We start from the raw sequence: 13,083 nt of genomic DNA on the forward strand, positions 1-13,083 counted from the left end.
GATTAGAGCCTAATCTGACAGGAATCCTGGGTTGTGTTGCCCCATCCCACTAACCGGAGCGTGCCGCTGTTCCCGCGTTGTCGGGAAGCACGCACGCCACAAACATCAAGATGTACGACACGCCTTCGGCACACAGCCGCCCTGCACGCCGGAACCGCGTGGCCGACTGTCCGATCGGACACAGGAGGGGCTTCCACGGAGCGGCGGCGCCGCTGCTCAGTCTCCACGAACACCTGAGGTGAAATGTTGACATTTTATCCGGCTCAAAAAGGAAGACACGCATTCCCTGCGCTGCTTCCCGTCTCCATTTGCTGCTAGAGGAGCGGCGTGCGATCAGAGAAATTGAACCGGCTGTCTGACGGAGCGAGGCGTCTCATGGAACACTGAAGGGCCGCTGTGTGTCATTAGGCCGGTGACAAAACCCATCTGATGTGTGTTTTCGGCACACGCGGGGGGGGGGGGGGGGGGGGGGAGAGATAACAGAGGAAAACTGGAAAACACTCGGGAGGACAACGCACACCTGAATGTCTGGGAAATAGTTTTCTCACATAAGAACTCTTCCCAGAATTCCTGTCAGCGTCCAGATAAGAACCCGGATCAACGGGAAAACCAAATCAGGGTCTGATTGGGAGGATCATACCAGCATTTCTAAGCAAATAAAAAAAAAGTCTGATGATCCCATAACCTAAACAAAGACGGACGGGACGGAGTTCGTCTTCAAAGATGGGGCGGGGCCGTTGAGAGGGATTGGTTGGGATTGGCTGGGATCTGAGGAGCCGCATCTCCTCGTCACGGCTCGTTAAGCAAACCAATTAGCCCGACGTGACGCGCCGTTGGGCTAACCCGAACCCGAACCCGCCACGCGTCAATAAATCACTGCCGGCGATAACTGCAATTAAAACCCAGAGCGAACCCGGCGAGGCGTGAAGGAAGGGCCGAGTGCCACTCACCCGCCGCTACAAACGGTGTCACAGTCGTACCACAAGGCCTTCCTCCTGTGGTCTTCCTCTTAGACACTAATCAAGCGCTCCTCTTGATGCTGTTAGAGAACAAAAGGCGTTCGTCACATTCGTCTGAATTAACCGACTCCAGCTCTGCTTGGAATATGAAAATCACTCTTCCTATCTAAATGTTGTCGCCTTCTTGGACACAGTTGAGCTAAAGGCTGGGGGGGGGGGTGGAGCCTATCCCCGGAGAAAGAGGACAGAAAGTGTCGTCCACACCGCTGACGATCAGGGAAAGCTTTGCCCGTCTTTATCCGTTTACAAAAAAGCCCTCGAAGTTCAGTGGAAGACAAGAACATCGCTAGAACAACGCTAAACCAGCAGCTAAATGAAGACCCCCGGGTCTCTGCGATCCGTCCGTCTGCGTTGCGGCTCTGACCTTTATTTTTTCCCGGCTGTTAGCAACACAACTCAGAAAGTCACAGCTGGCTCTTGATGAAACTTTCAGCTGCCAGGAACATTTGATTACATTTTGGTGATGATCCAGGAGAGATCCTGGATTCTGGATCGCTTTGAAATCTACGTTAACGTTCCAGTACACGGAGCGTTAACGTAGAAACAGTCGCTCTTGCAGGAACGTAGAACTCTACGACGATTTGAACAGAGCTTAAATCCTCCTTACTTAGGAGAGGTATCAGCCAATGAGATCAGCACCTGAGCTGGACCTGGTACCACATTTCACACTCAGGTGAAATGCCCAGGGATGCATGATATTGGACTTTTGCTGATATCCGATGTAGCTTTCCAACTAATTTTGGAACATTCCGCTGCTGCTCTGTGGATATTTATCTCCACCTAATTGCATCCCGGCCTTATCTAAAGAGCCCATTGATCAATCTGTTGATCAAAGGAAATTAGCTACCAAATTAATTACTGAAGCTTTCTTACAGCAAAGATGGAATCTGCTGCTTTTCTTTGTCACCTCGGAGTTTAGGATTATATTAAAACGTAGATTGAGCACAGCTCTTCTGATCCTTTGAAACATTTTAATCGAATCGATGGAATCAAAAAGGGAAGATTCGGTAACTCTCGGAGACGCCGCCACACGGGAACCAGCGGCTGGAGATGGATTGGGTAAGGGCGGGTAAATGTGGATTTTTAAAAAAAGGGTGTCGAGAGGGGGGGGGGCTGACGTTGAAGCAGAACCGGGTGCGTCGGCGTCCGGCGCTAATGAGCGGCCTGAGCTTGGAGAACGATGACAGCCGACTGCGCGGAAGCAGCGCACGCGGTGGGAATGTTTACACGTTGCTATTTACCGCGAGAGAAGGAGCACGCTGTGGGAGGCGCGGAGCCCACGGATCAATCATCTTTAATTGAGCCAGAGAAGCGTTACCCTCAGATAAACTCTTTTGATCTTCCTTTCCGAACGACACTTGTAGAAATAATTGGCTCGGCTTTTGAGATTTATAAAAGGCCATTTGACACAAACATGCATCACTTCATATTGATATAGCATTAAAGGCTGCGCGGCTAAAAGTATCAGGTTACCGGTCAAAATAAATCCGCTCGGCTCACTTCCGTGGTTCTTCTTCATGTATATTAACAAACGTGTCTCACGGCTAATGGTTCCTGTACTGCATCTCCCATCAGCCACTTAACCTTAGAACAGCCTCCATTTACACCAACAGGGGCAGTTAAGGGCGGCGATGGCGTCGCCGGGGGGGGGTCACGCGCGGGGGTGGGCGATCCTCAGAAATCGAGCTGCAGGCCGTTCTTCACGCCTCGTTTCATAAACTCCCGGAGGGATGCGTCGGAGATGCCTCAAATGATTTCATGGAATATTTCCCGGCCCTAATTAGGAGGAAATTAATCTGAGATGAAGGATGTTTCCTAACTGCAGAAGATCAGAGATCAATAAATCAGCCAGGACGATTCGTCGGCTGATATTAGACTTTTGTTTCTGCTGGTTTTCAGCTGTAAAACGCGGTTTGTGTATCTTTAGAGGGGGAGGGGCTAATCGAGGGACTGTTTACGCTGTGCGCGTGTGATTGCTTCTGATAGCTGGTCATGTCTGTAGAAAGGAGCTAATCTGACCCGAGGCGGTCACACCAAAAGCAACAGGCGGGTGAGACTCGTCTGGCCGGCTGAAGTCCTCGCTGACTGCTGCAGCAGTCGCCCGCTGTGCTTTGAAGGTGGCACACGGTCAAGAATGTCCAACGCAGAGCGGGACACGCAGAGCTGGACACGCGAAGCTGGACTCGTCTCCTCTCTGACGGAGACGTTGCGTCGTCAGCTCGGCCAATGCAAAACGCAAACAGTCCCGACACCCACAGCAACTCCTCCCCCCTTCATCCTCCTCCTCACCTCGTTCTCCCTCCTCTTACATGTTGCTCCGTGCTCTCCTGCAGGATGAGGCTTCCAGCCTTGTGGGAATTTGTCCGTGGCTCGCGGTCGAACCGGCGCGTTGGCGAGGATGCTGCTGCGGCGTGCATCCAAGCCGTTTCATCAGAAGCTCGGTAGGAGGTGAACCTGTGCTGCAGAGAGGAGCGAGGGACTTGTAGTCCGAGCCCCTTTTACTGGTGGAAGTTAAGCAAACTTTGCGGAACGAGAGAGAAACGGCGACTTCCGCTGCTTTTATCAATTCGGCGCACGATGGCGAGCTCCGGAGATCGTCCGGGATAAAGACGGAAAAGCTCGGTGGTGACAAGGAGCCTATTCCGGGGAGCGAAGAGGAGCGACAAGACGCCCCCCAGCGACTCCGCCGTACGGACCCCGACCAGCTGCTGCGTTCGCCAACACAGAAGCAAACCGGAGCGACCGCGGAGACGCCGCATTGAAGCGCTTCATACTTAGCAACTGAGGAGGATGAGAGATGGCGTGATCACCTACCTGCATTTCACAAGTGTGTTTTTCACCTCGGAGAGAGGAGCCCAGAGGGGGGGGAGGGAAAAAAAAAAAAGGTCAGCTCGAGGAAGCAGGGGGGGGGGGGGAGCAGGCCAGCGAGGGTTGGTGCACAGCGAGACGGAAACGGGGAGAGGACGTACAGAGCCGAGGGAGACAGGAAGGAGAAACCGACAACTCAGAACGGAGTACAAGATAAGAACAGAGCACCCCCCCCCCCCCCCCCACACCCCCCACCTTTAACGCCGGAGGATTGTGCTTTGTCAGAGACATCCAGGGTGAGTATGCGCTCTGTTTGATGCGGCATGAGCAGCTGTCAGAAATCAGACATTCTCGTGGAAGTGGTTTATTTCTGGACGGTAAATGAAGCTTCTATAAATGAAACATGGGAGAAGCTTCATCGTCCGTCAGCGCCGCGGAACATTAGAACATTTTATACACTGCGATGCAACGGAGCGCCCGGAAAAGGCATGCAAATCGGGTTTAGGTGCTCGGAATCATTTTCAACAAGTTTGGCTCTGTGTGTGTGTGTGTGTGTGTGCGTGTGCGTGTGTGTGCGTGTGTGTGCGCGCGTGAATGTGCGTGTGCCTTTTTTTAGTCAGGAAACAGTGGGTGGTACAAGGAGTGACATGATTTAAATTATGCTTTCTATTTACTGTATAAAAAATAATAATAATAATAATAACTGCAGCTCAAATATTAAGGATTGCAAAGAAAAGGATTTTCTAAAATAATTATTCAGGTAAGAAGTTTAATTGAAAAAAGAATGACTAAAAATTCACTTGATAAATATTTAAATTGTACTAATGGATTTTTGCTTTTCCGGGTTAAAGGTTTTTTTTTTGGGGGGGGGGGGGGGGGTTCAATTAATTTGTTGGAAATGCTAGAAAATAAATATATTTTTCAAAAGAAAGGTGAAAAAGATGGAACCATCAAAGAAAATTTGACACTTTAGATTGAAAGATTTCCTTCACTGAGATTATCACAGTTGGAAATGAATTTTGTTTTATTGATGCAAAATTGAGAATCGTGGATTGAGCAAGAAATTTCAACACAACCTGTTCGTTCTGGGAAAGAAGACGAAACACCAAATATTTTCTGAAATGATTCAGATTTGTTTTTTTCCCATTTCCAAGAATTAACGAGATCTCCCCTCCCCTCTTTAGCTGCAGCAGCGTTCAAGCCGAGACTTTAATGGGGATGAAAAAAAAAAAGTGGTTGAATATTTTGAGATTGTCGAGTTCAGAAACCCAAATGCGTGCCCTACGACTAAACTGCCGGCGTGGGCTGCGATCTGAAAACAGCACGGTTATTTTCAGGCTACGGACGATCTCAGTGAAGTGTCCCTAGTCCACCTCTCGATTTACTCGGCCTCACGCCCCCCCCCCCACTGGGCTTTATCATCATCATCATCAGCACCAAATCGAGCGCCTGTGACATTTCCTACCCGTGGCGAGCAGACGGTACACGACCAGACCTCGTTTCGCCTCCTTTGACGCCAGCCTCCCCCCACGACGGAGAGGCTAATCAAGTATCTATAACGACACCGGAATATAGAAATCAATGACATGATCGGAGCTATTCGTCTCGGTGAAGAGAACGTCCTCGTGTTAGCGGGATCACCGAAGCTTTAATGCCATTTCCTTTCGTCTCATTATGATTGAGGCTTGATGGGCGGCCATTAGCGGCCTCCGTAAAACACGGCTGCGGGGGCAGCGGGATTGATCCCTGCGTTAACGTGAACAGATAGATGACCGTGTTGGGATGTAAATAACTGCCCGGCAATTCTCCCCAAGTCCCACAGGCACATGGAGCCACACACACACACACACACACACACACACACACGCAGCATAAGAATTGCACCATGTTTGCACAGCCCATAACAGCGACACAATCAAGCCCCAACAATGCAAGGAGAGCGAGATGAAATAAAAATAAAATACCTTTTAGGTTAAATAAAGAAAAAACCCGTTGATAATAATTTAGGGCTTCGTACCAACTCTACCTTGAATCTACAGAAATGATGATGATGATGAATATATTTATTAGATAGAATGTTAGAGTACAAGTACAGTCAAAGAGTAGCACGTATTACAGTACAAGTACAGTCAGACATCCTGTCTAAGAGGAGCATTTCAAAAAAGCCCTTGCGGTCTTGTTTCCGTTGAAAGTCCAAATCCTTAAGGTGCTTAAGTCCTCACCTCACAAAGGCTCTTTTCCTCAAGGCGCCGGTTGTAAAACATTTCAAGCATCGGCTCATCCTTGAAATGAAACCTCATGAGAAGAGAAAAAAAAAAAAAAAGGTCCGCTGCGCCCTCGACTCCCGGGTCTGGATGAAATGGAAGGTGCAATCAGGAGTCCGGACACATGAGGGTTAAATTATGGGGGGTCTGTGTTCTGCAGCCACTGTTGCGTGAATGTCAAGTATTTTAATGCTATCGTAAATTAAGATGGAGTTCATTTCAGATCTTACATCTGGGACACTTCCCATCAGGGATCAATGAAATGACGGCTCAGACACGCTTTAAAGACATTTAACTTCCATCTCTGCTTCCGTCTGAATCCTATTTTTAAATGAAGGTTCCAAAATGGTGATTTTAGAGGAATAAACAGTTGATAATTATTCCTGGCTTACTGCTGAGCCAGGAAGTCTCTGCCTCTCTCCGTCTGTTACATCTGAGACAGGAGAGGAAGGGAACGCGGTGATGTTCTCCGTCAGTGTGTATCCACGCTCCTGGGCGCTTGGGGGGGGGGGTTGGAGGGGGGGATTATGGGGCTGAAAGTTTTAGTAATCACGCAGTAAAGCTAGCGCACCAAATAAACTAAGAGACGTGTTCCGTTTGTCGATCAATCGCCTTCCGCTGCGTCTCAGATGGGCGGAGTCATGCCGACGCAACCCCACCAACGCAAAACACAAAATTTACAATAATAATATTTGTTGCCATAGCAACAAAAGGAGGTGATTGACTAGGTGGGGTCCCATTCTGGGAGGTCCCAGGTCCTGTTCCGGCAGGATCCGGCACAAATTAAGCCCTGAGCACACGGACTGTAATCTTAGTTACGTCACAATATCTACATCCAAGTTTGATCACTTGACACGACCATTAAAAAATCAAAAAAACGAGTGCAGCAGCAAATCCTCCGTGAGCGTTTAACAAAGCCGGCGGCGCTTTGTGTCGATGCCGATTCAACTTCAGCGTTTTCTGATACAGAAAAATCAGGGCTGCATAGTTTTTTACTTCCGACCTTTCAAATGTTGTGAACGCACCCACCCCCCCCCCACCCCCCCACCCCCATCTCTTCACTCCTATATAAAGCCTCCAACACACAGCAGGTAAAGCTCTGCTCTTGAACTGTGAATCTCAGAAGAACGCTCTCGGCTATTTCTAGCGGAAACACAACTGCGCACACACACACACACACACACACACACACACACACACTGTGCTTCGGCGCCGCACACTCAACCCAATCAAACAAAACAAACAGGATGCTTTGGCAAATGGAAGCCCGTGGGGGGGGGGGGGGGGGTACAAAAGGTGATGGCGGCATAATCTCCACAGTAAGAAGTATTCTATAATAACTTGAGCTGAGGGGAAACGGAAGCGATTCCTGCAGCACATTCCCGATTTCACAGCGACCCTAATTGGCCGGAGAAGCGACTCTTGAAAGCATCGCCTCCCACGTACAATTAAGTGTCCTCTGGAGAGCGGCAGCCTGCTGCTGCACGGCATGACTAACCTGACAATGTGGGCAAAACACAGAGAGTCTACAAGCCGCGAGAGGAGAGAGACACGCCGCTGCGGCGCACGGACTCCGGAGAGGCGTGAGAAAGAAAGAAAAGAGAGAGTGGAGAGAAACTAGCTGCTTAAACACTCGACTCGGTTTAGAATGGCCTCGTATATAAATTTACAATGTTTTTAACCCATAACAGAACCAATTTACTAAAATATAAATGGATACTAAATAAAATGGATACTTTATATTCCATCCTTTATTGAAACCATTTACTCTTCAGCCTTGAAATACTTCTAGTCCGAATTCCTGCGTGCATTTATTTTTGTTAATTAGCATGCACGTCACTTTTATTTGCAAAGATAATAAATTTGAATAAAAGCCAATTCATAAAAAATAAAAATAAAAAATCAGCAGCGACAGAAAAAATAAAGCTTGTCAAGGCGAGGTCAGCGTGTGAGCGTAGCCCTCATCTGAATAATAATCTTAATACCCGTGCAGCTTCCTGTTGCTGAAATTCAAATGATCCAGACGCGAGTCAAACAATGAAGTGCTTAACCATCTGCCGCAGCATGTTAATGAGTCAATCTCCTCGTGGGGAGTCGGGGTGAAAGGCAGGGCGGCGCCAGATTTACAATTCCCCTCCGAGATGTTTGTGCATTCCTGCGGCACGGTAACTCATTCCGCACTAGTTACTACAACACCGGCACAATCGTACAAATGCTCCGGCAGCTCAAAATAATCTCACAATTCTTTAGGAATTACAAAATGTAGCCAAATCTAAACCCAAAAAATCCAAGCATTATGAGAATGTTTACATCTGGGGGGGGGGGGGGGCAGACACAGGGTTTGACTTTGCTCTCCGGCAGGGCGAGACTACAGTTGTAGTTTGGGGGGTGCAACAAGCCGAACCTCCAGCAGCTTCACCCGTCCAGATCTTACCTGCCGACTCCAACAGGACGTGGAAATCTGTCCCTCTCCGGGTGGGCACATCGTCTTCAGCCTCCTTCCTCTCCGATTCCTCATAACGATCCCAGTTTGACTCCAGCTTCCTCCTGGAGAACCCCTCGGCCCTGCCATCTTCCTCCTGGGAGTTTTCCTCTTCTTCTTGGCGCTAATAAAAGAGGAACGCCGTGAGGAACCGATGAAAATGACGTTTTGTGACGCTAAGCTCCGGCGTCAGAAATTCGTCTAACAAACTAACACATGATGTCACATTTAGGGCTATTAAAAAGCATAATAGAAATAGTCATGCCATGAATGCCCCCCCCCCCCCCCCCCCTCCGTGTGTGTGTACTCTCTTGGGTAATTCTAAATTTCACACATACGAGGCGTATTGAAGACACAAAGACACCTGTTCCGTTTCCCAGAAGCTTAGCGTGCTAATCTGTTTGCTTTTCCTTCTAAGCCTCGCTGTCCCTCCCCCGAACCGACCTGGAGCGCTGCAGATGGGAGGTGGCATCTGTGTTCCAACAGGCGGAAAAAAAAACCGGTCGTCCAATTAATTTAATGATGCTGTTATTAAAGTTACACGAGAAAAAGGAGCCCGTCTTATAATGAGGAAGAAAGCGAGGCTGAATCTTCTCCAGCAACCAACTCTTCTCGGTCCAGAGAAACGCCCCCACACGCAAGATTTCATCAACTGCTGCTCACAACTTTTAAAGACATCTTGTGGATTATTGGACGAAAACGTGGGCGATCACACAACCCGCTCGCTCGCATGTTAGCGAAAGGAAATGAGGATAAAGGGATTCGGCCCTCCGTGAATGATGGCGAGTAGAAATTCTCTCTCTTCGTTAAACTCTCTCCGGCTCAGAAATGATTTAATGTCGACCGATGCTGGGGAGAAGCGATTCTAATCAGTCAGGACACGACCTTGAAAATGTCTTGCATTCTTGGTTGTAGGGAATTGATGGCAAACATTTTGATTTGCCAAATAATTGCTGGTTTAAAGTGTCTGTTAAGCCTCTATTACAACCCGTGAGCCGATGATGTCGTTATTATTCTATAGCTGTTCCAATCATAAGGACACCGATTCGTTGCTAAAATTTGTTTTCAAATCACAAACATGTTAAAAGGCGCCGCAGTATTTGAATTTTTTTTTTTTTAATATTGTGTACTAAAGTAATTCTTCCGCTAAAGATTTTTGCTCAACAATAATCAAACTTCAATGATTTGTGTGATACCAAGTTTAATTTGGAGTCGTTTGTAAAGTCTTATTCGTGATTGTGGACAGGCCTCACAAAAGAGTCGCGGTAATAACAAAGAAAGGACGTCATGGCCAAACCAAGCTCATTCTATTTATCCGCCCCACGTTTCCTACAGTTTTGTTGCTTAATTGCACAAACCTTTAATAACGTTGCCATGGAAACGTGACACGCGAGATGCGTCAGGCGGACAGTGTATATATTTGCTCAGTTTTTCTGGCTCTCCGTCAATACTAACAAATACACAACACAATCACTAAAGACCTCTCGGTAGCCATGGATACGGCAATAGAGATTCTTCATTGATTGCAATCAAGGACCGCCCATTGTTTCCCATCCGGTTGCGGAGCAGAATTGTCACACGAGGAAAGCACGCGCCATGATTGTGCTGCTTGGCTCTGATCTACCGTCTATGCTGAACGTGGGCGGGAAACCTCGTCCGGAATCTGGAATCGTTTGTTTATGACAGTTAAAATGTCCTTGAGAGATTTTCATGAAATTGAATGGATTAGACTTTAAATTCTTTAAAACTCTCTGCGATAACTTGAGGACAGCGATAGCTTCTCTGCACGTCGAAATGTTTGCTTGTTTATTTACACACACATTTGTTTATCTCTCTTTTAAGTGCTTTACTACTGACATAAAAGTTGCGCTCACGCAATGATTTTCTCAGGTAGGGGGCGCTACAACTCTAATATACAGCAATGGAAAAAGTAGCTTATTCGCCTGTACTGTACTCCTTTTACAGATTCTACAACATTGACGGGGAAAACGTCAAAAACGTAATGACGTCACAATATGTAACTTTAAAATACCTATGTAGTTTACGAACGACAGAAAAGGAAACCCACCCTGACTCTGCTTGAGAATGCTAAATAAATGTATAAAATACATTTCTTTTTTTTTTTTAATGCATTTTTAAAACGTGATTTTGGCGCTCTCACCCTGTGATGGAATTCTGGAAAACCGGAGCTCCCCCCACGCCCACGGCCGCGTTGGTGGTCCCTTTTCCCCCGTCCACGGTGGTGGCCTCCTCCTCGCCCCCTTCCGCGGGATTCACCACCAAAACTGTCGCTGCTGTTTCCACCACGGTGGCCTCTTTTCCAGCTACCCCCTCTGCCGCTACTCGCCCTGCCCTCCATTGCTGTCAACTGTGGCCGGACGGCTTAGAATGTAACCCCTAATGAGTGTTACACTGAATGTCCTCCCGGGTGAAAATGGCGTTTCGATTGTTCCGAGTCAGATTTAGACAGAGAAAATGAATACACTTAACTGTGTATTGGAAGTATGTACCAAAACTAATTTTCACAACTGTATTTACAAAAATATATATTTTATTGTTCTACATAATATACACATCAAAATATTGATTTCAGATAGAAATGTACATGACTAAATTCCCTTAAAAATATATAATTATAGTGGTTATAATAATTCATAATAATTGTACTAATAGCAATACTCACTGATACTTTCTAATACAAATGAGTGCAGTTGTATTAGATATGGGATGTTTTACTTATGTTGCATGATCATTTAAATAAATATATTTAAGTCAACTCCTCTGCCACAGCATTACCGGTATATCTGAAAGCATGTTAGAGATGTGATAAATAATAAATAAGATATTATTTATCATGTCATAGATGAATAATTATGTAATATCTTATTGATTTGTTTCTTTTTATTTCAGGAAATCTCTTAATGGGGTCGCAAATCGGTGCCTTTCTCTGACCTGTCACCAGGGACACAGAAAACACGGCAACATGGGTGTAGATCCCCCAAACAGCACTTTCACCAACGCATCAGACGTCCACGCTGCGCCCCACAGTCTTTGGGAGGCTATAACCATCGCCACGGTGTCAGCCGTTGTCAGCTTGATAACTGTTGTCGGTAATGTGCTGGTGTTGCTGTCCTTCAAAGTCAACAGCCAGCTGAAGACGGTCAACAACTACTACCTACTGAGTTTAGCTTTTGCTGACCTCATCATAGGCGTGATATCGATGAATTTGTACACCACATACATCCTGATGGGCTACTGGTCTTTGGGAAATCTCGCATGTGATCTCTGGCTAGCAGTGGATTATGTTGCCAGCAATGCTTCGGTTATGAATTTACTCGTCATCAGCTTTGACAGGTATTTCTCCATCACAAGGCCGTTGACTTACAGGGCTAAGAGGACTCCAAGGAGAGCCGCCATTATGATAGGCCTCGCATGGGTGGTGTCTTTTGTCCTCTGGGCACCTCCCATTTTGTGCTGGCAGTACTTTGTGGGAGAGCGAAACGTGCCTCCGGACCAGTGCCAAATCCAGTTTTTAACAGAGCCTGTGATCACATTTGGAACAGCCATTGCTGCTTTCTACATCCCCGTCTCTGTCATGACCATCCTTTACTGCAGGATCTACAAGGAGACGCAGAGACGCACCAAAGACCTGGCAGAGCTGCAAGGCCTTTCAACAGAAAAGGTTCCGGAGGGGACTAAAGCGAAGAAAGCGATCATTCATTCTTGCTTTAATTTCACCAGAGAGAGAAGAGACCGGAATCAGGCCTCTTGGTCCTCGTCGAACCAAAGCAACGCCACTAAAACTACCACCAGATCAGACGAGACCTGGGAGAAATCCGATCAGATCACCTCTTTTAACAGCTACTCCTCATCTGATGAGGAAGATCAACATGTTTCAATAGACACCCCGCAGGGATCCTTCAAAGAGCAGCGCAGCAGACAAAGCGACAACGGGCAGGCGGCGGATTACGCAGAAAAGCAGTACTTCTCCCCCGCTAAAAAAAAGAACCCCAAAAAGCAGATCTCTTATAAATTCAAGCTCGGCTCAAAAGGTAAAAACGGCAATCCCACTCTGGCAATACCGGGCCCGCCTGAGGCAGAGCAGCCCACGAAAAACGCCTCCCCTTCCTCCTCCACCGCCTCCAAGCCCATGGACCCCGTCTTGAAGCACCAGATCACCAAGAGGAAGAGGAACGTGCTGGTGAAGGAGAAGAAGGCAGCCCAGACGCTCAGCGCCATCCTCCTGGCGTTCATCCTGACGTGGACTCCGTACAACATCATGGTGCTCGTCTCCACCGTGTGCGCCACGTGCATCCCAGTGTCCCTGTGGCACCTGGGATACTGGCTGTGCTACGTCAACAGCACCATCAACCCCATGTGCTACGCCCTCTGCAACAAGACCTTTCAGAAGACCTTCCGCATGCTCCTGCTCTGCCAGTGGAGGCGGCGGCGGCGAGGCAAGGACAAGCTGTACTGGTGTGGACAAAAGCCGAAGGTCAATCATAAATGA

At 47.6% G+C, this 13,083-nt stretch overlaps 2 protein-coding genes across 2 annotated transcripts in view; one reads left to right on the top strand and one right to left on the bottom strand.

Annotated features, from left to right (window-relative positions):
• Positions 1-10,933, bottom strand: part of aven (apoptosis, caspase activation inhibitor) — a 13,219-nt gene extending 2,286 nt beyond the window's left edge. Inside the window, 2 exon segments of the mRNA XM_068753944.1 lie at positions 8,526-8,697; positions 10,735-10,933. Of these exon segments, the coding sequence (XP_068610045.1) occupies positions 8,526-8,697; positions 10,735-10,932 (370 nt within the window). The 5' untranslated portion in view covers position 10,933.
• Positions 10,934-11,556: 623 nt separating this feature from the next.
• chrm5b (cholinergic receptor, muscarinic 5b) lies at positions 11,557-13,083 on the top strand. The gene has a single exon (XM_068753943.1). It carries the CDS (start codon positions 11,557-11,559, stop codon positions 13,081-13,083), a length of 1,527 nt encoding a protein of 508 aa, XP_068610044.1.

The sequence above is a fragment of the Brachionichthys hirsutus genome, chromosome 20 (assembly GCF_040956055.1).
Source record: "Brachionichthys hirsutus isolate HB-005 chromosome 20, CSIRO-AGI_Bhir_v1, whole genome shotgun sequence".
NCBI lineage: Eukaryota > Metazoa > Chordata > Actinopteri > Lophiiformes > Brachionichthyidae > Brachionichthys > Brachionichthys hirsutus.

Excerpts from the sequence above, each read along its gene's own strand:
- chrm5b (XM_068753943.1), top strand. The coding sequence starts at position 11,557 with ATGGGTGTAGATCCCCCAAACAGCACTTTCACCAACGCATCAGACGTC.